The sequence below is a fragment of the Chenopodium album genome, chromosome 18, assembly GCF_948465745.1.
Source record: "Chenopodium album chromosome 18, dcCheAlbu1.1, whole genome shotgun sequence".
In the NCBI taxonomy this organism is placed as follows: Eukaryota; Viridiplantae; Streptophyta; class Magnoliopsida; order Caryophyllales; family Amaranthaceae; genus Chenopodium; species Chenopodium album.
In genome coordinates this window covers 28,319,922-28,345,104 of record NC_137851.1, presented here as the reverse complement: position 1 = coordinate 28,345,104, position 25,183 = coordinate 28,319,922, and the positions used below count along the sequence as shown (strand labels likewise).

The 25,183-nt window shown below is 34.1% G+C and overlaps 2 protein-coding genes across 2 annotated transcripts; one reads left to right on the top strand and one right to left on the bottom strand.

Moving 5' to 3' along the window:
• The first annotated feature begins 6,446 nt into the window (after positions 1–6,446).
• On the top strand, positions 6,447–17,778 carry LOC145592347 (uncharacterized). The gene is made up of 8 exons (XM_081648793.1): positions 6,447–6,632; positions 10,332–10,557; positions 10,642–10,776; positions 10,956–11,175; positions 11,340–11,526; positions 12,275–12,459; positions 15,993–16,130; positions 17,527–17,778. Exons 1-8 carry the CDS (start codon positions 6,518–6,520, stop codon positions 17,653–17,655), a joined length of 1,335 nt encoding a protein of 444 aa, XP_081504919.1. The 5' UTR covers positions 6,447–6,517; the 3' UTR covers positions 17,656–17,778.
• Positions 17,683–24,196, bottom strand: LOC145592348 (ALA-interacting subunit 3-like). Its single transcript, XM_081648794.1, has 8 exons — positions 23,716–24,196; positions 21,152–21,210; positions 20,980–21,054; positions 19,697–19,807; positions 19,461–19,531; positions 18,549–18,846; positions 18,129–18,418; positions 17,683–17,931 (listed from the first exon to the last, which is right to left on the bottom strand). Exons 1-8 carry the CDS (start codon positions 23,795–23,797, stop codon positions 17,877–17,879), a joined length of 1,041 nt encoding a protein of 346 aa, XP_081504920.1. The 5' UTR covers positions 23,798–24,196; the 3' UTR covers positions 17,683–17,876.
• Between the last annotated feature and the right edge of the window lie 987 nt (positions 24,197–25,183).

Sequence of the window (25,183 nt, the reverse complement as noted above, 5' to 3'; positions counted from 1 at the left end):
CAACTAGTAGTTTTACCAAACACTTATATTATCAATCACCACTTCAAAATCTAATAATCTAATAGACGGCTACTCACTACTCAAGGATGACTCGTTACTCAATTGCTAAAAGTTACCTATTACCGCTAATTTTGTCAAACAACCCCATGTTTTAAAAAATTGCTTAAGGCCCCGCTCTTTAGAGCTGCTCTGCTCTGTTTAAAAATAATACTTAATATTGAATTATTATAATAATTAATAATTAATAATAATAATAATAATATATAATAAATATTTAATATTTAATAATAATAATAACAATTAATATTGAATTATTATAATAATAATATTAAAATTAATATATAATAATAATAATATTAAAATTAATATTTGATAATAATAATAATAAATAAATAATATTTAGTAATAAGAATATTATTAAAAATTAATATTTAATAATAATAATAATAATAATATTTAATAATAATAATATTATTATTATTATTATTAAATATTAATATTTAATAATTATAATAATATTAATAATAATAATAATAAAAAATAATATTTAATAATTATAATAATAATTAACATTGAATAATAATAATAATAATATATAATAATAATAAATAATTAATATTTAATAATTATAATATTAATATTAATAATAATAATTAATATTTAATAATTATAATATTAATAATAATAACTAATAAATAATATTCAATAATAATAGTAATAATAATAATAATAATAATAATAATAATATAGTAATATTAATAGTAATAATAATAACGATAATAATAGTAATAATAATACTTATTACTAATAATATTAATATTAATAATAATAATAATTGATTTTTTAATAAAAATTAATATTTAAAGATAATAACTAATACTTAAAGATAATACTAATTATTAATTTTTAATAATAATAATAATAAAAATAATAATTAAATAATATTTAATAATAGTAATAATTATTATAATTATTATTATAATAATTAATATTTGATAATAATATTTAATAATTATAATAATAATATGATAATATTAATAGTAGTAATAATAATAGTAATAATAATAATAATAATAATAATAAATTATTATTATTATTATTACTATTATTATTATAGTATTAATAATAGTAATAGTAATAGTAGTAGTAATAATAATAATAATAATAATAATAATAATAATAATAATAAAATCCGCTCTGCTCTGCTCAACTCGACTCAGCTCTGCTGACTCTTGCTCTGCTCTACTCTGCCCAGCCTAGCCCTTAAGCTCAAAAAAAAGGGGGTTGTTATTTGTCGCTCCCATTTTACCGGGTAACGCTCCCCTTTTTTCTTGAAATTCCAATTTTACCCCTAATATATAAATACGGTTTTTCCTTCCCGACCAACATTTCTCACTTCTTTACTTCTCTCTCTAACTCTCTTACTCTCAAACTCTCTTACTCTCTAAAACAATTTTTTTAAAAAAAAAAAAAATTCCAAAATTGTTCTTCATTTTTTAAAAAAACAACAATCATCATAAACACAAAAGAAAATGGGTGATTCGAGGCGGATTAGGCTGAGATTCGGAGGGAGGACCTTCGGCGGCGCTGGTGGCAGGGGCGTAGGCGGCGGCGGCGATGGTGGAGACGAGGTATTTTTTTTTTTTATTTTCGGATCCAGGAACTTCCGCCCAAAATTTCCGGAAGTTCCATGGAGGATCCGCCTGGAATTTCCGGATCCTCCATGGAACATCCGGAAATTCTGGGCGGAAGTGTGACATCCGCCCAGAATTTCCGGATGTTCCATGGAGGATCCGGAAATTCCAGGCGGATCCTCCATGGAACTTCCGGAAATGTTGGGCGGAAGTTCCAATTTTATTTTTTTTTTTTTTTTTTTTTTTTTTTTTTTTTTTTGGCCCGTTAATAAAATTGTTATTTTTTTTTTTCGGATTTTGGTTTTTTTTTTGTTATTTTGAAGTGTTATGGTGATTATTGTTGATATTATTATTATTGTTGTTGTTATTATTGTGCTTATTATATTTTAAAAAATATGATAATTTTTATTATTTTGTTGATATTAGGTTTTTATTATTAATGTTAAGGTTATTGTTGTTGTTGTTAATTTGTTTTTTTTTTTTTTTGGATTTTGTTATTTTTGTTGTTATTTTGAAGTGTTATGGTTAGTATTATTATTATTGTTGTTATTATTATTGTTGATATTATTATTATTATTATTGTTATTATTGTTATTATTATTATTATCATTATTATTATTATTATTATAATTATTATTAGTGTTATTATTTTTAAAAATATGATTTGTATTATTATTAAACTAATTTGATATTAGGGTTTTCATGGTTATTGTTGTTGTTTAATATTTTTTTTTTTTTTGTTGTTGTTGTTGTTATAATAATATTATTATTAGTGTTATTAGTAGTACTATTATTAATATTTTTAATTATGATTAGTATTATAGTTGTTGATATTAGTGTTATTATTATTGTTATTATGGTTATTGTTGTTGTTAATTTGTATTTGTTGTTGTTGTTGTTGTTGTTGTTGTTAGTTATTGTTGTTGTTAAGGTTATATTTGTTGTTGTTAATTTGTATTTGTTGTTGTTTTTGTTGTTGTTATTATTATTGTTGTTATTGTTATTATGGTTATTATGGTTATTGTTATTACTAAAATCGGATTATTTTTTAATTTTATGTAGATCGAGGGTTCTGGTGCTCGACATGCAATATCACGACGTCTGAATGCGTCTGTTAGGAGACAGACATCTCGATCTTCACCGGTTCAGCCCGAGCAGCAGCAATACGGGTCTACTAGTGGTTGGTCGAGAGACCAACAGTCTGGTAGTAGTCGGCCCTTGTACTCTGCAAGTGGAGCACCCATATCTGACGAGGAAGACGAATGTTCGGGTAGTCATGCTGGTGACCGGGATGAAGAACAGGACCCTCAGGATTTCCATATGGTATATAGGGGTCAGTTTGGGAGATTTGTTGGTAGTGGGTCGAGTCAGCCTACTTCCAGCTCTGCAGAGGCATGGTTAGTGCAGGAACCGATGCCGGGTGGGCCTGAGGATGGGTCAGTTATCCCTAGTTTTGGCGGTCATGTGGCACGGTATATCTGGATGGAGCAGGAGCGTAGTGTTTTGCGCTGTTTGAGTAGGACAAAGTTATGTTCTGACTTGTGTACTTGGCGAGGCCGTCAATCTGTGGAGGACATTGCGGAGATTGATGCTAGTTGGTTGTCTCACTTGCCCGGCCTGATGTTTAAGAGACTTGATTGGCCGTTGATTTCTGCTTTTGTTGAGAGGTGGCAGCCAGATACGAACACCTTTCACATGCCATTTGGGGAGATTACGATCTTGCTGCACGACGTGTACAACATACTTGGGTTACGGGTTGCAGGCAATATGGTGTCCACTACTCCTAGCACGGACGTGTTACGGGACGGGTGCTCGGTCACCATGGATATGACTCCAGATGATCCCGTCTGTGCAACTATCGATTCATGTATCTGGCAAGCACATGGAAGACCATGGGTCAGACGCATAACACATCCACACCGTTCATGGACCTGGTAACTCAAATCCCGCATCCTTTTCGTCTCGTTATCCAGAACTTTCAAGCAATGTTGAGACACTTTGCCATTTATACGTGACAGTGGCAACTGTTTGTACATCTGACCAATTTTAGACCTTGATGCCTCCAAGTCATTACGAATTTGTATGATGCGATTACCGATGTGACAATGGACTCGGGCCCATACGGTATCCAAAGCACCTGCCAATGATTCTAATTAGTAAATTCAAATACAATTACAATTAATACAATTACAATTACGTAACAACGAGAACAACTAATAAAATAATACAACTAACCTGTGGATGATTCTAACCAAGTTTTCACTGCTGAATGTTGGCTCTCAACTTTGCAGTTGGTGGTGTTACCAAAATGAAGAACCTGGTTCGTCCAAAATTTCACAAATTTCTCCTTATGACAAAGCCAAGTTCTCTGAACATACTGAATCACTTCCGGATATTTTCCCCACCTCACTTGCATGGCAGTTAGAGCACGATCATACTCCGCCTGTGTTGTTGCATTCACGATTTTGAACCATCTCCCAGCTCTAAAACTGACACCAACCGTCTTGTTTCCAAACATCTTCGTCACCTTAGCCTCCACATCTCTGTTGATGTGCCATAAACAGAGTAAATGTGACGTCCCTAGAAAGACTTCTCTCAAAGCCGCACATAGCCCAAGATCACGGTCTGAAATAAATACAGATGGCTCTTTATTAAACCCAATCAACTCCCTTAATCTCTGCAACACCCACCGATAGCTAGCCGTGCACTCGTCGCGCATGAAAACATATCCAACTAGAAAATTCTGGTTTGTCGGTGTCACGCCTACTATCTCAAAGAAAGGCATGTTATATTGATTGGTCTTGTAAGTAGAATCCATACCTATGACATGTGGGTATGTGCGGAGTATGTTGACCATGATCGGGTGCACCATAAATGCATGTTGCAAAACGTTGTGATCATCATTCGTGAACCAGTAAATGTATTTACTCTCTCTCTCGCCAGATGAAGAAATTGCTGAACAACTCCTCTTCCTTCGGACATCTCCATCCTGAAGTCATTTCGGCAATTGTAAATGTGTCGGATGTTTGGATGATCATCAGGAAATTGTTCGGCAATAGTGGACATGATGTTACGGGGAGCAACCTTGGACTTTGTCATGTCCCGCACAACCTGTTTTGCACCCGGACTCAATCCGCTCACTTTACGGTGACCCTCTGGGTACACAATCATTGGGTGGTTATGTGTCCTGGTGTGATCATTTTTCGCAATGATCTTCCAACTTTCGGTGCTGACATCATAATATATCTTGATGTAGAATGGACAACCATTAGCTTTGGTTTTGGTGTCCTTCCGTACCGTGTTCTCCAAATCTCTCGGCTTGCTCCTTCGTGACCGATCACATCGCAAATACCGATACGGCCGACCATATCTGGTTTTGTTATAAGACGATTTCACCAATATAAATCCCAATTTTATGGAAACACCTTCAGCCCATGTAACAGCATCGTCAAATGTAGGAAAAAACGTATCGGTGACAAAATTCCCACTGTAATTCACACTGTCACCGCCTTCCTCAGATTCCATATCCTATACAAATTAAACAAAACATGCTTTATGTCAAAATAATAATAATAAAAACAATAATAATAATAATAATAATTATAATTAAAATAATAAAATAATAAAAACAATACTAATAATAATAATAATAATAATAATAATAATAATAATAATAATAATAATAACAATACTAATAACAATACTAATAATAATAACAACAAATACAAAACAATAACAATATTAATGATAATAAAAAATTATAACAACAACTACAAAACAATTTATAAGACCATAACGTTAATTAATAAACAAATAATAATAATAATAACAATAACAACAATAATAATAATATTAATAATATTAATATTAATATTAAAATTATATTTCTACTAATTAATAATAACAATATTAATAATATTAATATTAATATTAAAATTATATTTCTACTAATTAATAATAACAATATCAACAACAACAACAACAATAAAAATAACAGCAACAACAACAATAATAATATCAACTACAACAACAACAATAATATCAACATATTACTAATAATAATAATAATAATAATAATAATGAAACAAAAAATAAACATATTACTAATAATCATATTAATACAACAAAATTACATTAATTATCAAATACTAAATCACAACAATAATCACAAGACCACGAAAAAAAAATACATAAAAAAAAAACTTAATAAACGTACTTAAAAAAAAAAATAAAAAATAAAAAAAAAAAAATTATAGGGACATCCGCCTAAAATTTCCGGATGTCCCTAGGTACATCCGCTTGAAATTTCCGGATGTTCCTTGGTACATCCGGAAATTTTAGGCGGATATACCTAGGACATCCGGAAATTTTAGGCGGATGTCCTAATTACCGAAAATAAAAAAAAAAAACTTACAGAATGATCCGACGCATTCTCCGGCGTACGTATGTTCCACTCGCCGTCCATGACCCAAAACCCGTCGGCAAATTTAACGATTTTTGAAAATAGAAAATTTAGGTGGTCGTGGGGACCGATTTGGTTGCAAGGTCGTGGGGACCGATTTTGGGAAGCTCGGGACAACAATGTCGTGAAGTAAGGGGACCGTTTCATGTATTGTGTCCAAATGGGGAACAAGGTCCTTTTTATAACCCAAATTGCATAAAGGGCATAGTGGTCCATTCAAGTCAAAAAGGGAGCGTTACCTGGTAAAATGGGAGCGACAAATAGCAGTTGAGAAAAAAAACAGGCCGAACTCCAAAAAAAACGCTGGATTAGTTATTAATTTATTATCCATATATACGGATGTTCACTCCTACAGTGGTATTTCCAAAGCTGAAAGCGGCCCATAACCTGAACTTCCCTGCCATAGCAGTTCGAAGCTCAAATGACAATGGCGGCTATGTCAATTCTTCCTTCCCGCTTTATCAAATGCTTATCTCTCTCCTCATCTGCTGCTCCTACCACCACCCTCCAGGAAATCGCTTCTTCTTCTCCTCGAGGTCTCTCTTTCTCTCTCCTCATTTTCATCTTTATCAATGACTTCTTTGATGTTCTGAACTCAGTGTACATGACTAATTGTCAAAATATATGATTTCAAATTTACAATATAGTTATCGATATTAATTTGCCTGATTTAATTCGCCAAACGATGTAGTTTCGGTCCTTTTGGAGTTTATTTTTTGTTAGGCTTTCTGTTATAAGACTGTCCATTGCAAGGTATGGGACGAGTTACACATTGGTCATATGGGGGGCTGATGTGGGGTTTGTATAGGACAATGGACTCTTCTCCCCTTGAGCTAACTTTTGGGGATGACTCTCCTATTGTCCTATATCAATGGTATTAGAGCCGACCTCAGAGCAGTGGCCCACGGAGTTGGTGGCCTATGGAGTTGGTGGCCTGGAGGAAGCCAGCCGTGAACAAACGAGGACGTTGGTCCTTTAAGGAGGGACAGATAGGACTGTCTATTTTAAGGTATGAGACTTGAGTTCCACATTGGTCATATGAGGGTTGATGTGGGGTTTATATAGGACAATGGGCTCTCCTCCCCTTAGCTAGCTTTTGGGGATGGCTCTCCTATTGTCCTATATTACTTTCTGCATAATTTTTGATTGGTTAGTGGGCCAGTTATGAATACTAAATCATTTTTTTGAACTCCAAAAGCTTCCCATCAGTTTTTGCAATTTTGAATTCCATTTATATGAATGATTTTGGTACCTTGGTGGCTTGGTGTATACCAGAATGATGTATTGACAGTTAGATTATCTGCTAATTGGTAGCCGAAATTGCACATAATGCCTTCTTTATTTCAATTAATTATTGGAGATTCATATATTTATCTGTAAAAAATTCTTTTTTAAAAAATGGAGATTTATATAAGAATATCATCTATATTGGTTTAGCAATTTTGTAGGTGGTTTGTGACTTTAATGCTATAGACTTTGTATCCGTGCCCTATCTTTCGAACCGTAATGAGCTATAATAACATTTATGTTGCTTTGAGGATGAGAAGCTCATTTACATGTGTTAATTTAAATGGTAGAGAGTGTTCAAAATCTTAATTCTTGTTGCTGAAATGTATTCAATCCCTTGGAACTGGTAAAAATTTTACCTTTTTAATTTGCAGGACGTATTGGAATCACGTTTCTTCTATTATGTTAGTAATCGAGTGACACAAACAATATCGGAACCTTAAAGGTGTTAATGCAGTCTATGCTAGGGGACATTCACTTAAGGAAGTGAGGCTAATATACTCATATGTTGATTCTATTGGAGGGAATTTATATTACTCATTATCTAGTTCAGAGAGAAAAGTATATACTTGAATGATGTTAAAAATATTTGAGGGTTGGATGAAATTGAGCTTAAAGGCCTTAAACTTTGCTTCTTCATCCATCCTAAATAGTTCAAACATTTTTCCGATTAGTTTGAAAACTTTATAATTGAGAAAAACCCCACTTTTATTGTGATGCATCTCTCTTTCTACCATCAAAAATGAAGAACCTTGCTATCACTATCACTCACAATTAAAAAAATAAATAAAAAATCACTTCAATATCTTCTATCATATCTACATTCTCAATGAAATGCTTCCTCCATTCTACAGATATTGCAACAATTACAATTTTAGAAAGTTTCACAAATATTGCAACATTTCCCTATTTGCACGTCACTCTTCCTCTCTCCTCATCATATATGTCCTAATCTTTATTCCTCTCTATCTCTCTTCTCTTCTTAAAATCCGTGTCCCACCTGCATGTTGCAATATATGGGGAACATAGGAAATAATACTTTTGTCATCTTCTAGCATATCCGCATTCTTCTTCTGCTTGAACACCTTAATCCCATAAGTGAGGTTGGCTACATGAACCAACATGAGGACTTTCCAAGAGGTCACCCATCCTAGTACTACTCTCAATCATTGTAGTTCATGTCAAGCGATGTGACAAAGTTTTACCTACCATAACCCCCCTCCTCTATCCGGGCTTGGGAGAAACCCCACTATCGGAGTTTCTGTTAGATAATAATTGATTCAACTCAACAACTCATCACAAAGAATTTTTGAAACTATTTAGGATGGATGCAGATTTTAACTTTAGTCATCTTAAGTAGATATGTTCCCCGATTGGCTTTTCAAGAATTCCATGTCCATTAAGTTATATATTAAACTGATGTGTTCGCTGAAAGGCAACAACAACATCTATAATACCCTTGTACCTCAGAGAGTTGTCACTTAAAGAAGGTTAAGGGTACTTGGGTGTATGTAAAGGTCACGAGTTAACACACCCCCCCCCCCCCCCCCCACCCCCTCCCCCACCACCCCACTATGAGCGGGGAGTTATCCCTGCCTACTCTTGCTGGTATTCTGGAATATGACAGAAACTCCTTTCATGTTTTCAAGTGAACACTGACATTTTGCACTATTAACGTATTGACTTTGATTATTTTTTTAAAAAACTATATATAATAACTTAATGTTGCTGTATAATAATATATTATTTGATTAGTCACAATGATATTTTCAAAATATCAATTTTTTAAATCTTTTACCAATACACAATTGGTGATATTAATTGTTAAACATATGCCTCATCATACGTGAAAAGTGCTATTGTGTCACTGAAAAAATTAGAGGGAGTATGATAAAAATGATTTGGAAAATTGGTTTCTAAGGATCAAATGTTAGAGGAAACTGCAAATGAGTTTTAGGAAATTGCATAGGACTGTAATAAAAAAGGAAAGTTGGAACAAACACATAATTTCAGCTTTTTCCTCAAGAGTACCAAGGGAATAAGTGGATAACACCATAAAAAATAGGTTTGAGGCATTGAGAGCAAAGGTGCAATTAGTACAATTATGAGAAGTCTACCATGGTTTTTCTGAAAGCCTATGGTAGTTTATATAAACTATGAAATAACTAATTGTAATAGCCATACAATATCAAATTTCACTCTGAAATGTTACTATTAATGATAAATTTTATATGATCACATATAACAACTTTTTTAGCTTGTCATTTAAGGTTCTAAATGTAGTATTTATTATACTTAAATTATTCTTATACTACCAATTCATATGATTGAAATTAGTCCTTGAACAGTAAGGAGAGTGCAGGATTGAATTAGAAAGCATAATGAGGAGTCATACATTTTACTGTTCTTCTTGGAGGACTTGTTTTTTATCACCTTCTTCGTACTATTGTAGGAGAGGAGTTTTTATCTTTTTCATTAGACGTGTTGTATTTGATTTTTAAGCTAAGGATAGGAGTAATAGATGTTTTTGAGGACGTGGATCTAGGGTTTTTGTATGTGTGTTTGTGTCTAAGATTTTACATGGTGGTTCTAAAGAGGAGAAAATTCTGAAGTGAATATAGCGAAAAAGAATGTCAAAAGTCCTCACCAAAGGTTTGGTCAAATGGCCTGTCTACAGGGAAATAAGGTTGGGGAAACTGATATTTTCTGCAAGTCTGCAGAGGGCAGCACCACTTTGAAAATAGTGCGACTTTTTGTGGCACCACTTTGAAGTGATGCTGATAAGTAGTTGCTGATTTGGAATAAAATTAAATGAACAAAGAGGGGTTGGAGAAAGGGCTTTTTTTTTTTTTTTTTTTTTATCAATATCATAGATTTCCTTGTAGTCTGACATTATTGTTTTTGCACTGTATGCTAATTGTCACTGGTATTATATCTATACTTTGCAGGAGTTGCAAAGGTTGTTCTGAAGAAAGGAAAGACTCAACTCTTTAAGTATGGAAGTCCTATGGTCTATAGTGGGGCAGTTGATAGAATAATTGGTAGGCCACCGCCCAAGACTGGTGAAGTTGTTTTAGTAGCCGATGGAGCAGAAATTCCAATAGGATGGGGCTTATACAACTCTGTTTCTATGTTTTGTGTTCGTCTAATGCAGTTAGAGGAGGAAGCTTCGAGGTATTTAGTCTTAAGAGCTTAATGTATTTTTCCTTATTACTTCCACAGGGGATGAATTCAATATCTTTTCTTCTACATATGTAGAGAGCCTACATGTGCATTGAACATGGAGAGACTACTGGAGCATAGAATAAATGCGGCCACAGATTTACGAAGACAATTAGGGCTCCCTTCTATAAATACAAATGCCTACCGTCTTATCAACAGTGAAGGAGACAGGTGCATACATCAAACTTGGGAGAATGTATATTTACACAGCTTTTAAAAGAATATCATACTAAAAGTTAATGATTAGTAGAAAATTCTGTCCATTGTTTATTACACGGACTATGATGCATTTTTGTAACATTGTCTTTGGTGTTTTCTTCATCTCATTATATATCATATGCTGGACTCAGGTTGTCTGGACTTATTGTTGATGTGTTTGGTGATGTAGCTGTTGTTGCATCTTCTGCTGCATGGGTTGAGAAGCACAAACTAGAAATAGAGGCTTGTATCAATAAAGTTGATGGAATACGTCATATAAACTGGAGACCTTCAGTTGACATGTTAAAAGAAGAGGGTTTAGACCTTTTGCAGTTGAAGCATACACCTGTTGCTCCTCTTCCACAAGTAGAGGTATTTACCACCTGAAAGAAGGCATAAACAGAGAGAAATAACTTGCTTTTCCTAAATATATTGTGTTTAACGTGGAGAAAAGTTATGTGAGTATGGCTTTATGATCCTATTCACTCATTATTCCCTAATCAGTATTTGCAATCTAATTGCTGAAACTTTTACAGGTGAAGGAAAATGGAATTATATATGCTATTTCCCTTGAGGGACAGAAAACAGGATTTTATGCTGATCAACGTGAAAACCGTCAGTTCATAGCAACAATTGCAGAAGGCAAGAGGGTCCTTGATATATGCTGCTATAGTGGCGGATTTTCTCTTAATGCAGCACGTGGTGGTGCTGTGTCATTAACCGGTATCTATTATATTTTTGAAATTTTTACCCCCCTCCCCCAACACACACACACACACACACACACTTTTGTGTGGAGAATGCTGTAGGCATATTATGGCAGCTATCCAATGCCTTAATTCTTATATTATAAGGCATAATCAACATGTGAAATTATGCTTTTCACATCATAAATTATGAACATTATGCTTCATAGTATGTTTTTTTTTTTTTTTTTTTTTGGTAGAGTTGTAGGCTTGCAATTGTTTTTGGATATAACTATAAGGTCACTCAATTTTAGAATTTTTTTTAAAATTAGGAAAGTCTGAATTTAAAATTGGTACTTCTTGTGCACAAGCTGTAATATTTTCTGGACCTATTAAGACAAAGGATAAGAATATAGGGAGGCTCATAAGACTATGTGATTTTTACGTTCATAAAGCTGAGCTGTCATTTGTTGTTCAATCTAGAGGAGGAAGAAAGATGGAAATACAAACAAACATCCTCTAACAACAATGGAGATTTGAAAATGGGAAAAAGAAACAGTTCCCAGTTACTTTTCCTAGCCTTAATGACTAGGTTATGTTCTTATGTACCACAAAAGCTATTAATGTATTCCTATGGTTCTATTTAGTTGTCAAATCATTAAATTATTAATTATCACTGGATGTAAGGCAACTTGTAGTTTCAAACCATGATAAACCATGTTTCTAAGTTATATTGTGTGCATCTGTCATGAGGATGACTACTAACAATTGTTATCTGTTGCAAGGTATTGATTCATCGATGCCTGCTCTGGAGCTTGCAGAAAAAAATGTTGTACTCAATGGCCTAGAATCTGAGAGGGTAACATTTTTGAAGCAAGATGCATCTGACTTTATGAAGAAAGCTGCTGCTAGAAACGAGACATGGGATATTGTCATTTTAGACCCTCCTAAATTGGCTCCACGGAAAGAGGTCAGTTAAAGTTTGCATGAACTTTATTGGTTAATAGAAAAGGCTAAAACTTGACTGCATTTTGGTGATGACGTAATTTTTAATATGTTGACCTTCTCATCTGAAATGTGGATTCAAAGTTAGCTTGTTAGCAATAAGTCATTTGGGTTCTTGCAATTCTATGTTAAATCATAAAAAATTTTCTCTCCTTCCCGATTTTGATTTCCAGCACACTTTTAGTTAAGTACTGCTCACTCTGTCTCTATTTAGTTGACATATATTGATTTTAGCATAGCTTTGACCATCTTTTTTGGCTATTATTCATAAGCAGGTGTTAATAAGTAAAATATTAGATTTATCCTAATGTATATTATTGGAATTTTAACTTGTTATAAGTTTAATAGATAAATAATCAAAGATATTGATGGTCAAATTGTGATAAAAGTCAAAGTGTGTCAGCTAAATAAAGACACGGGAAGTTAGTAAATAAGCTCCGTAGAATCAACACTTAATAAAGTGTTGATGTGCTTCCGTCGCAGGATAAAATTGAAATGTATAAGGTCCTGATCCTTGATCTGTTTCTTGGTAAATCAAGCATTAAGCCCCTACAGCTTTTGCTACCTCAGGTTTGCTGCTTGTGCTGTTCTTAGCTTGGTGCTTGTTTTAATGGTCAGCCAACTATTAGGATAGGAGTCCTAAAGAGTTTAGGAGTTTACTTTTAGTTGATGTTTTGTAAAACTTTTCGCATGTTAACTGCTATATAAAATAATTTAGCTGTGTGTTATATAGTATATACACATAATCTATGGCACCGAGTATAAGTTTTACTTAAGACACTTGTGTGAGAACCTGATTTGATATAAGTTTAGTTTCTTTCGTTTCGAGTGGCAGTTTTTGATCCGCTTGACCAATAAGTTAGCAACCCCTTTATTTGTTACTTGCACATTTGATTTAGATAAAGAACGCAGTTTTTGTTTGTCCGATTAATTAGTATAATTTATACTAAGTATAAACGCAACCTAAGGGCAACAAAATTCAAATTCTAATCTTTAAAGAATTGTGTATAAAAGCACAATGTTAATTATGCTACAAGTCTGAGAGTGGGATTTTTGGGATTTCCTGGCTGCATGATTCCAAATTTCAGTCACTTGATATCTGCTATCAATCCTTTCAAACAATGCGTCAAAGTTTTAGCATAAAGGCACTACGCCAAAGAATATTTTCCTCCTTATCTTACTCCAAACGAACATAATTTCCTTGCCTAGGCCTCTCCTTGCACCAATAAAATAGGATGTATACAAGTACTTTGTGTCACCAGCATGTTCAACCTGCATGGGCCTACCAGCCATAGGTAGCCATTAGGAAAACCTATTTATTTGTCTTTTGGATTAGCAAACTTGTTATAGATATTAATTATATCTGAAGGTAGGCCTCAAACTTAAGACGTCATATGTCATTTTGTCAAACCGATAGTGCTTGCTACGAGGAGAAAAGCTTTTTGTGGGATCCTATATAAAGATTAAGGGATAAAAATATAAGATTAGGTAATAAGGTTAAACTAAGTTGATTAGGGCAGGAATATGTAATTGATAATTCACCAAATCAATTTATCTAACTACCAATTAAATGAGTAAATGGTAAGTAGGGTTGAATCTCGGCAGGGAAATAGGAAGAAAAACAATCAAGTCGCAAGATAAAAGAGTCACAAGGGTGAATGTTTTTTGTAATTTTGGGATTGAGATTGAAAGCGAACTAGCACAAATTAAAACAAACAAACTAAAAAAAAATTAAGACGGATTCAAGACAAATAAAAGTGCTAGGGGAAATGGGGGATTCTAGCATAGTAAACCAATCCTTCAAACAACAATGATAATTATGATCATCACACCAAGGGAAACATGAAACTTGCAATTCCTAGCTAACTAGCTCACTCCCTAGCAACTAATTAGGAAAAGACGTTGGGCAATCACGTTCTATTTTAGTCACTTTTGTGCAACTAAATTAGAACAATACTATTCATGAGATTAAGTAGCGCTAAATTAACCCCAAGGACATAAAAAAACATTTCCAAGCATCACAAGGTGTAGATAATGAATAATCAATCATTCTCATTTGAAATCAATCATCACCGAGCTCTTCTCCCCCTCCCTTAGCTAAAAATTTAGCCTAGAAAGGAGAGAGAATACATGGAAGACATGAAAGAACTAATCACAATCAACACAAAGCTAGACATGATTAACAAAGGGGAGAAACACAAACAAGTATTAACAAAGCAATTAAAACAAGAAAATCAAGCAAAACGTATGACAATAAGATGAACAAAACAAATAAAAGAAAATAGAGAAGAAGAGATTACTAAACAAAGTGCTTGAACAATGAAGTTTTTAATCTTGCTACACTTTCTCTCCGTAGAAATCTAAGCTAGCTCTCTATTTTTGGTCTAAAATCTAGTTAAAAGGCTAATTACATGACTATTAGGTATATAGATATACCCCTTCTCTAATCTCCCAACTTACGCCTAAAAAGGCAATTAAAATGCACAGAGACGCTCCCAAGGATTTACCAAAATCCTACGATAGTGGAGAGCGGCCACTCCTCTAAGGTGGAACGAGCGCTCTTGAGGAGTCGCTAGGTGGAGTGGCCACTCCTCTCTCCTGATCCTTGTTGCTTGAAAAGTACATGAATGACGCGGGCGCTCCCTCTGATGGAGTGGTGTTTTGCTCCAACTGGAATCCTTCCTCTACTCTAACGCATTCCGGGCTCCAAGCAAAAAGCTTTGGGGCCATGAAAGTGACATCCTCGAGCATCCTAGGACAAGAACTCATATGCAATTGTAAGCATATAAGGGAAGGGACTAGGATAGAGGAAGAACTAGCATAAAATGCCCAAAATCATGTGATTATTGCCAAAGAACAAGATAAGGAAGGAGATTAGGAAAATAGACAAAAACTACAAGAAAAGGGGATAAAAATGCGAGAAGATGACAAAATTAAGGGGTAAATTGAGTCACATAAAAGCCTACTTAACACTTAGGAATTGGAAATTCCTAGAGTTTTAAGATTTCGTAACAGAAATTTAAACAAGAGCATTGTGGAGCAGAGAATTAATAAAGCTAAGGAAGAACTGACAAAAATGGTCCCCTTCCCAGGACATTCTTGGGATCCAGTTTTAACTCCTTTGTCATATTTGCGTCAATGATATTGAAGACTGCTTGCATGGTGAAACCTCCATTTATTTTATAGAATAACACTTTTAATCAAGAAGATATTTGATTGATACTAATTTGCTGAGCTTTGAGTATCTGAAATTAGTTTTCCTTTTCCATTATGACTTATGTTGAAAGTCAGGTTGAGGACCTAAAACAATTGACATATGCGCTGTATATTGTGAGGAATGGTATTATCTTTAGCCCATTTCAAAATTTGTCAGATGTCATGGTGCTTATTAGAATTTCTGCCCTTTAAGTAGGTCTTTCTTTGAAACGAATGTATCTTATCTTAAACTGTGTCAATTACTGCATCCTCTTTGGTTATATTGTTTGTTGTATATTACAGGTTCTACACAATGCATCTGGAATGTACAGGAATCTAAATGCTTTAGCTATGAGATTGACAAGAAAGGGTGGTATCTTAATGACTTGCTCGTGTTCTGGTGCTATGACACAGAGTGGGTTGTTCATGCGTGTTATTCAGGTAAGTACTAACCTCTTTCCTCTAAAAGCACTTCAGCACATTTTCTCAGTTCTACTGTCACAATAGGGATACAGAGTAGAATAAGTATTTGGAGGAGTTTATACTTTTAAAAGTTGCTTCTTTTACAATGTTGGAAAACAAACTTAATACCATTTTAAAAGATGACGAGTTGTGATGGTAGAGATTAAAGAGGCTGTTTCAAAAGATGGACAGAACAGGAAATATTACAGTTCCAATCCTTGCACAGATGCAACCTCTGTAATTTTGATTATTTATTTTCTATATGAACTGATACAGTGGTACTTCTCACAAATTCTTATATGAGACGTCTCAATTCTATTTAAATATTAATTTTCACTAGGTAATTTATGATATGTCATGTGTCTACTGAAGTTTAGTTTATATATCTATGTATGTAGTATTAGTATTAGGTTACTGAATGCACCGGTAGGAATTTATTTGTTTTACTAGCTATCTTGTGTTTTTCTTTTTGGTCTACTTGTATGAAAAGAAAAGGATAACTTCTTTGGGTCAGAAGTTTGTTGTGGTGAATCAACAAAGTGGGTTGCATATTAAAGAAAGTTAATAAACTATTTGCACTATACCAAATGTATAAATAAATAATTAAAATAAAATAAGTGACAATGAAAGTTGGGTTGTTTTTTGATTCATAGTGAGTCATATAACTTTTACTTGTATATTTTTCAAGTGGGTTTGCATTTGTTTAATACTTACTCCGTTTTTTTATATTTGTAACACACACTTTATTACGATATTTAAGAAAAGTGGACCTCACATGATATAACACACTTAAAGTGAGGTTAAAAGCATGTTAAGAGTAAAATCAAGTGGGCCATGTGCTTTATATAAAGGTAATAGTACAATTTTCACCATAAAAACCTTCTTTTTATAGTGTGTTGCAAGTATTGTGACATTTCCATTTTAGGAAAGTGTTGCAACTATAAAGAAACGAAGGAAGTATTATACTTCATTTTTTTAGTTAATACCATTTGATTTTTACATTATTCACAAAATACACTTTGACTACCTTTTTTGATCTATAGATACGATTAAATAGTCCTAAGAGATCTTCATTGAATCGTCTCATTGTATATTTTATTAAAATCTAATTTTTAAAAATTTTCCCTATGAATAATTAAAGATATTAATCGTTAAAATAGTATGTTAGCAAGCATGATAATAGAAAGGTGTCAACTAAAAAAACAGAGATAGTATGTAAAACACATTTTCTCTTTCTTCTTCTTTTTCAAAAAAAAAGAAAAAAAAAAATCCATTCTCACAAACTGAACTATCAATACAAAAAACGTAGCATTATTCATTTCAATATGCAAAGTGATTTTGATTGTTTCTTTCTAAGTTGCATGTTATTCTACAGGGTGCAGCAGCAATGGCAGGCAAAAAGGTGACCGTACTCCGACAAGCCGGAGCAGCATGTGATCACCCTATTGACCCATCCTACCCAGAAGGAGCATATCTTTCCAACATCATGCTCAGAGTTCTATAAGAAGTGTATTGTAGGCAATAAATTCGGCAAGAAATGATGTAAAAACTCGTATTCATATAATTATACATTAACACATTTCCCTCATAGCATTCAAATCCCAAGAACCAAACATTTTTTTCTGAAGTGTACATTTTCCATTAACATTCAATTACACTACTAATCAAGTATTTTTTTCAATTTACAAAATCTCTTCCAGATACAAACACAAGCACAACAACTGATTATCTTCCTCCTGGATTTCTGTTCCATGACAAGTAAGAAGGATCCCCGAGTCGCCTGTAAAGATAATATCAGGATGAGAACAATGATATCTAAAATTTGTTGACATGGCAAAAGAAGTATGAGAGAATTTGAAAGGAAAAACAAATATTGACAAGATTGATGCCTTAATGGTTGGAACCTCAAACCTTATTACCAATTAAATTAATGCAAAGCAAAATGAAATATACAAATCAGCAATTGCAGAAGTTTACCTTGGCTTCACAAGATAAATGAGAGTGAATAACATTGCCAAAAAGAAACACAAGCCACCGACAGTAAGATAGGCAATGCCAAGGAAGTCATTTTTCCCACCGAGCCAACTAGTTGTGGAAAGTACCAGCATCTTCTTCCCATTGAAGCTATAGGTATTGTAGTTGTTCTTGAGAATGACATTTATGACGTCTCCAGCTTGCAGGTCCTGATGTATTTTGCCATATAATTTCCGGAAAGTAGGAAGAGCCGCAGTTCGCATCCATACTATGAGATCCTCTTGATCACTAAGCTGTAATAGAAAAATACGAGTCATAATTCTTGCCAGTGAAAAGTGAGAACTGTACAGCAAACAATAGAATTATAAAAACTTGTTCTCTATGATGAAAAGGTAAGACATTTGTTCAGAAGAAGCTACTTACTGGAACAGATTCATTTAAACTAGCACCCCCAATAAGTCCTCCCTTCTGAAAATTACTTGGGAAGACATCCTTCCCAAATTTGTGATCTCTATCACTCTTCCATGCAATTCCATTCTTGTTGACAGTTAGGTTCTTGTTTCTTATAGAAAAACTATAAGTATCATTGAACAAACTCCAAGCTATTAAACCACAAGGCACAATTGGCTTCCCGTTTGCAGTATCCTCTGGTTTGCAAGCGCTTACTACATTAGCACTGCTGTTATGCCTCAATTGCTGATCACTTCGACTTTTCACATACCTGCATTACACCACATTGTTAAATAATAATTTTGTTATAACATTTATCTTTGAGTTATTGAGTATGAAGAACGTAATAAACATGGGAGTGCATGGTTTCTTGTATACAAAAAGAAAGTTCAAGACAACAAACTCGAAACATCAGAACATAACAGTAGATTCCAGTGCCCATTTTACCAAGAGCACTTATATCCTGTTCTATGTAATTATAATTCCTACTAGCCTAATCTGTTCATGGAAACCATAGCATAATCTCAAAAAACAGCATATCTCAGAAATTCTTCCCCCTCCTATACTGGAAGTAACCCATCCCACCATCCCCTGTCTATATAAAAAAAGCACAAGTACTATATTATGTGACAATCATTCAGAGAATTTAGAAGCATTTTCATTTCAACAAATGATAGCTGCTTTTGAGGAAAAAAAAACAAATGAATGCATTATGGCAGAGCTAAAACCCAACAAAAATTTGTTACGGAGTCCCTACACATCCAGATTGATTCATACACTCGTAGAGAAATCACCAGGTCATTTAATTGAAACGATATAGCACTAAGTGTAGAATTAACTCCAGACACCAATGTTGATTTTGTAAAAAAGAAAAAAGGAGTGTACCTGCGATGGTTCTGATAAAAGTTATCAAGCTGGTAGTAAATATAAATAGGTGCTTTCATATGCTTGGAAACCTACATGGATAAAAATAAATGGGAGACAGATAACACCAAATTAGATGAAAAAAAACAATAGCAGCAAAAGCAGCTGGCATATATTGACAAGGTATTTGTGCTGAAAGCCTGAAATAGCTATATGCATTAATCAAAGCACATAAGACAGGTGTAAGAAACACTTACATTTAGCGTCCTAATGCAGGTTTTATCACTTGGTCCTTTGATGTAGCTGATCTTTGCACTTTTAGACCCAGGTATACAGTCATCATCATAACGGTCTACAATTTCAACAACCTTGTAGCCAAAAGAATATCAATAATTAATGAACACGTAATAATTAGGCAGAAAAATGATATTACTTACAGAAATAAATTGTAGGTATATGACCTATATGCATATACATAGAAATGTCATAATCATGTGCACATAAAGCCATAAAGTTGAGGTCCATCTCATTGTTCAACTAAAACTATTAGAGAGAGCTATCAAATTATCAATTTAGATCACCAAAATCTAAATATCTATCTCATTAACAATCTCAATTCAAATTTACAGTCTCTTTAAAGAGTAGAACGAAATAACATACATAATCAACCAGAGCTCTGTACTGCTGCAGTACACTTCTACTCTGTTAATGGACAGAAGTTATCAAACATCCCCTCCCCCACCAATAATAAATAAAAATAAAAATAAAAAGAAGAAAACATCTCTATGAGGCTTTAATGAAGAAGTGAAGTGTAACCTCAGTCACCCCCTTGCTCCAGAGAAAGAGAGAGAGGTTCTTTTGTACAAAACAAAATACATAAACAAAAACACCAACATAGTGGGTTCTCTTTTCTTTCCTTCGTTTTATCCCCATTCTTGCTGGCGGACAATCCACCACAACCCCAAAAAGAACCAGTCCCCCCCCCCCCCCCCCCCCCAACCCCAATTCCCAAAAAGAACCAGTCCCCCCCTCCTTCGTTGTCAATTAATTATGGATGTTTAACTAGAACAGAAACATGCAGGGAGAAATTTTTAGTTTTATTGGAATGATGTTATACACATTATGAGGCCAAAGGATAAGGAGAGGAAATGAGGAATAGAGGATTATATAGGAGGAGTCAATGGTTGGACATTAAGCATTTGGAAGCCCTAATATTGGTAGAAGATCAAGGTGGGTTATTTGAAGGGAAAAGGCAAGGAGGTTAGGAAGACCAAATTGGCTAATGACAGAATCATTGCTAGTATTCATTGAATTGGTTTTGGGCTAAATTCAATGTGAACACATGGCTGACCACGTTGAGGGAATATATATTTTCGTTGTTCTTTATGATTTAAAGCTTCATTGAGGATTGGACATTTGCAACCATTTTCAAACTGAATTCTTTAGAGTTGTTTTACATTATATATATGTGATTGCGCATAGTATGAGGAGTATGTACATAGAGGGGGGAGGGGAGGATAGAGTTGAAGTTAAAACATACATCACGAGAAGCAAATAGTGAAGCAACTCCAATTGGAATAAACACAATGCTGACAACCATGAAAGCGGAAATCACCTGCACAGAATTTTAAAAAGAATGAGATAACTTAAAATAATTGAAAACCATCACTGATAATACAAAGTACAAGGGAGCAGCATTAGTTCTTTCATACCCAACGAGGAGTTAAGATTGGTTTGCAAGCTGGAAGCTCCTGTTGGGTGAACCTTGAATCTTTAAAAAAACAAAAATTAAACATGAGATATTATCCTTGGAACAGTTATTTCCAAATACTGAAAAGGCCTTGTTACGAATAGCTAACGAAATCAATAAAAGAAGACCAACAACATAAATGTCTCTTATAAATAGCTCTCATAGAAGTATGCCTGCTCTCTCATTCTTATTTCAGACTAATAGATTTTCACACGACATGTCTAATGCTGCATCATGTGATCAAAACAAGCATAACCATCTATCATGCACATGGAAAGATATGACAAACATGGTCACGAATATGTACAGGAGCTTATGACACACATCTCTAATTAGAGATACTCCCTATAATTTTGTTCGGTGTACCCACTTATCATTTTGAGGTGTTTTAAATGTACCCTTCTACTTTATTCGATTTAAAGCAAACACATCATACCATCTAACTCCATTTACGCCACAAATTTACACCTTTATAACCCACTCACTTTTATTTTATCTCTTTCTCTATACAAATGCTTGCACATAGTCTATCACCAAAAAAAAAGTCTTTGTTACACACTTCAAAAGTACGGAGCCAATATAAGCTTTATTTGCTAGTTGGACTTGTCCTCTTGAACTTCAACATCCATTTTAGCATAACTATCAAATCTGTGAAATTATCTGAATGAATCTAACGTTGCTCCCAACACTGCTATCTCAAATCTCATTTCTAGTCAATTCTTAAATCTGCATTTTCATTCAACATCTGCTTCAATGAATTTGAGTATATCAAAATGCATGAATTTATGGAATGTCAACATTAGGGTGATCCTGGCCTCAGTATTCAAAGATCAAGTCAACTATATATTTAATAGGCCCTAGCTTTAATTTAGCCCATCATGTGTTCATTCCATGTATGACAATAATCTCGAGTAGTTATCAGGCGATAAATAAAAAAATTAACCATATAAAATTCTACTCATAAATAAGCCATAAGCAATCTTAATTCATTGGCTTTACCCCAACTCTTTATTTTATCTGAGTAGCCAGTTTACTGAATGTAACAGAGTACACAATGGATGTAGCAAGAGAGAAGCTATATATGCCATATATGAACACCAGTTGGGGGTGAGAATTTAAAAGATGTGTTTGAAAATACATTTTAGAATCATGCATGTCAAGATCCAGGTGACTAAGATAGGATTATGAACAGAGAAGCAGATTTTTTACAGCTTGCAGGCACCAACAGATATTTAAGACAAGGATGAAAATTTGCAATCCACAAGCTAAGGTGTGGGTTTATACTGATAGAAATTTAGAAACAAATGGTTTATTGGTGTTCTAATTATGCAGCTGTACATGTGCCAACATTAGTTTGCAAAATCATTGACCCCATAGAATTTGTGACGAAAAAGAAATCTAGCTTACCTACAGCCTTTGCATGTACTTAGTCTACACTGGTCATGTGTAGACAAATAAAAAAGAGAATTGTATTCAGTTTTAAACCCATAATACCAACTTAAACAAAGGGTGGGCGATTTTAGAAATTTATAGCTAATAAAGTAGGACATACAATAGGAAGTGAAGGATAGAGGGTCAGCCATAGGTGGGTATAGCACAGTACTCCGACACTACAATCCTATAACACTAGGCTCGTCAGCCACGCTAAGGGATGATTCTCCACATAGTGTACAGTTGAAATCAAAATATAAATTTGGCTATTAGGATAACCATGGAATTTGAACTAATTAAGAGTCACCCATTTTTTTTGACCTAGAACGAAGCCTAAATTTCCATTCACCTTATCTAATTTTAAAGCTATATAATTTGAAGGATTGATCAGCGCCAGAACAGTGGGTATTTGGGCACAACTGGCACAGATCAGGTATTGTGGCTAGCCAAAACGTATGCACAATAGAGTTCCCACTACATTCATTTGCAATTGTGGGTATGCACAAATTGCTGCTCTCATATGGAAAATTATACTTCACAATAAAAAAAAAATAAATAAATAAAGCAAATTCCGAACTTTTTTGCTGGTTACTACCAATTAAGCAAAGAAGATAAACAAGGAGAATAAGATCCTTGTCCGCACTAAAAACAGCCTAAATCTTCAAATTTATATAAACTTACAATTATAATAAAACACAAAAGACACCGAAAACATAACATAAACTAGATGGCACCAACACCACAGACTACACAAGTCCAAGATACCAATAATCATGCACCAAATTAACTATTTGCAATCACTAATCACGATAATTGCTAATATGCTATGAACAAGAATCAACTAATCAATGATAATTTTAACAAAACCACCCCAACAAGCAAGAATCTTAACATGTATCAACAATCAAAACAACCCAGAACAGATCCTATCACCCGCTAATTTACAAAAAACTAAAATATAAATCAAATTAAATCAACACAATGACATTTAGAAATAATCAATGTACCCAGGACTCGAAATGGACATCAAAATCATAATCTACAAAGAAACCCAAGAAATATAAATTAATTGAAGCTTAAGGAACATGAAATTACACTTGGGTCGCTTGGAATTTCTTCTAGCTGCTGAAGGATCTGTTGATCCAGCACCAGAACTCGATGTAGGGTTCGAACTCATAGCAGACGACTTCAATTATTAAATACCCCTCACAAAAATTAAATTCAAACCCTTCAACCAGAAATATCAATAGTTTTGGTCAAAATCAAAAGAACCCCAGAAAAATTAGAAGAAAATCAAAGAGATGGGAAAAGATGGATTGAGGGTTTAGGTTAAGAAGGGAGAAATTCTTGAGTCTGGGAAATCTAAATTATATTACAAATAATCTCTGAGAAATTTTGACTTTGAAAAGAATTGAAAAGTCTTTAGGTTGAATGGGTAGGCAGCCACCTCTTTCCAGACTCAGGCAGTCTAGAAGCGAGGTAGAAACTACAGATGAAGAAGAGACAGCAAAATGATGGAAGGGTCAAAACTCAAAAGCTTCTACGTTTGAGTTTGAGGTTGAATAAAAAATAATAATGATCGATAACTCTTGTAAATCGAGGTAGCTTAGGTCGCAAATTCTATTCTACTCCGTGTTTATAAAATTTATGTTATTAATATATGGAATTTTTGTTTAAAAAATTTTAGTTTTAACACCACATAAAAATTCGAAATTGGTTTTTAACACTCTATAAAAAAAATAAAAAATAAAAGAAAAAAAATTATTTTAACACCAGATAAAATTCCAAAAAATGGATTTTACCACCACTTAATTGTTTCCGTTTAAGAATTCGTTAAGTGGGGCCATAAAGACACGTGGCGCTTTATTTATTGGGCAAAAAAAGAAAAAAAATTAAAAAAAAAGAAAATTTTAAAAAAAAAAATAAATAACCTGAAACTACCCCAGCCACCCCATCCCCACCACCGCCCTCCCCCAACCCACCCCATGCCGGCGTCCGGCATCCTAGAGAATCGCCCGGCGCCGACGACCCCACCCCCACCCCCCTTTCCCCACCTACGCACCCACCCCTTCCCTTCCATCACTTTCGTTTCCCGACCTCCACCCCGAAACCACCCCCCTAAACGCCCCCCTCCCCTAGAAACACCCCTTCCCCCACCCTCGGAAACATACTTCTCCCCCTTTCCCCTTCCCTTAATTGACCCCCTAACCCTAAACCACCACCCCAAAACCAACTTAAATGGGTTTTAGGGTTTCGTTTGGGGTGTGATTTAAGGTTGAGAATCGATTACGGGTGGAGGAAAGGGGACGGAGGGAGTTTCCGGGGGAGGAGGAAGGGAGGAGGGGCGTTTCCGGGGGAGGGGGCGTTTAGTGTAACACTCTAGAAATTCTTTTTTATTAAAATATCTGTTTTTCCCTGTTTAAAACTTTAAATAGGAAAATCTAAGATATTACCGCCACCGTGGAAACGGCTAAGGCAACTATCAAAGACACACAGCGGAAGACTCTCCTTTAAAATATTTAAAACGACTCAACTTAAAAAGTCAACTCAAGAAAGTAAAGTC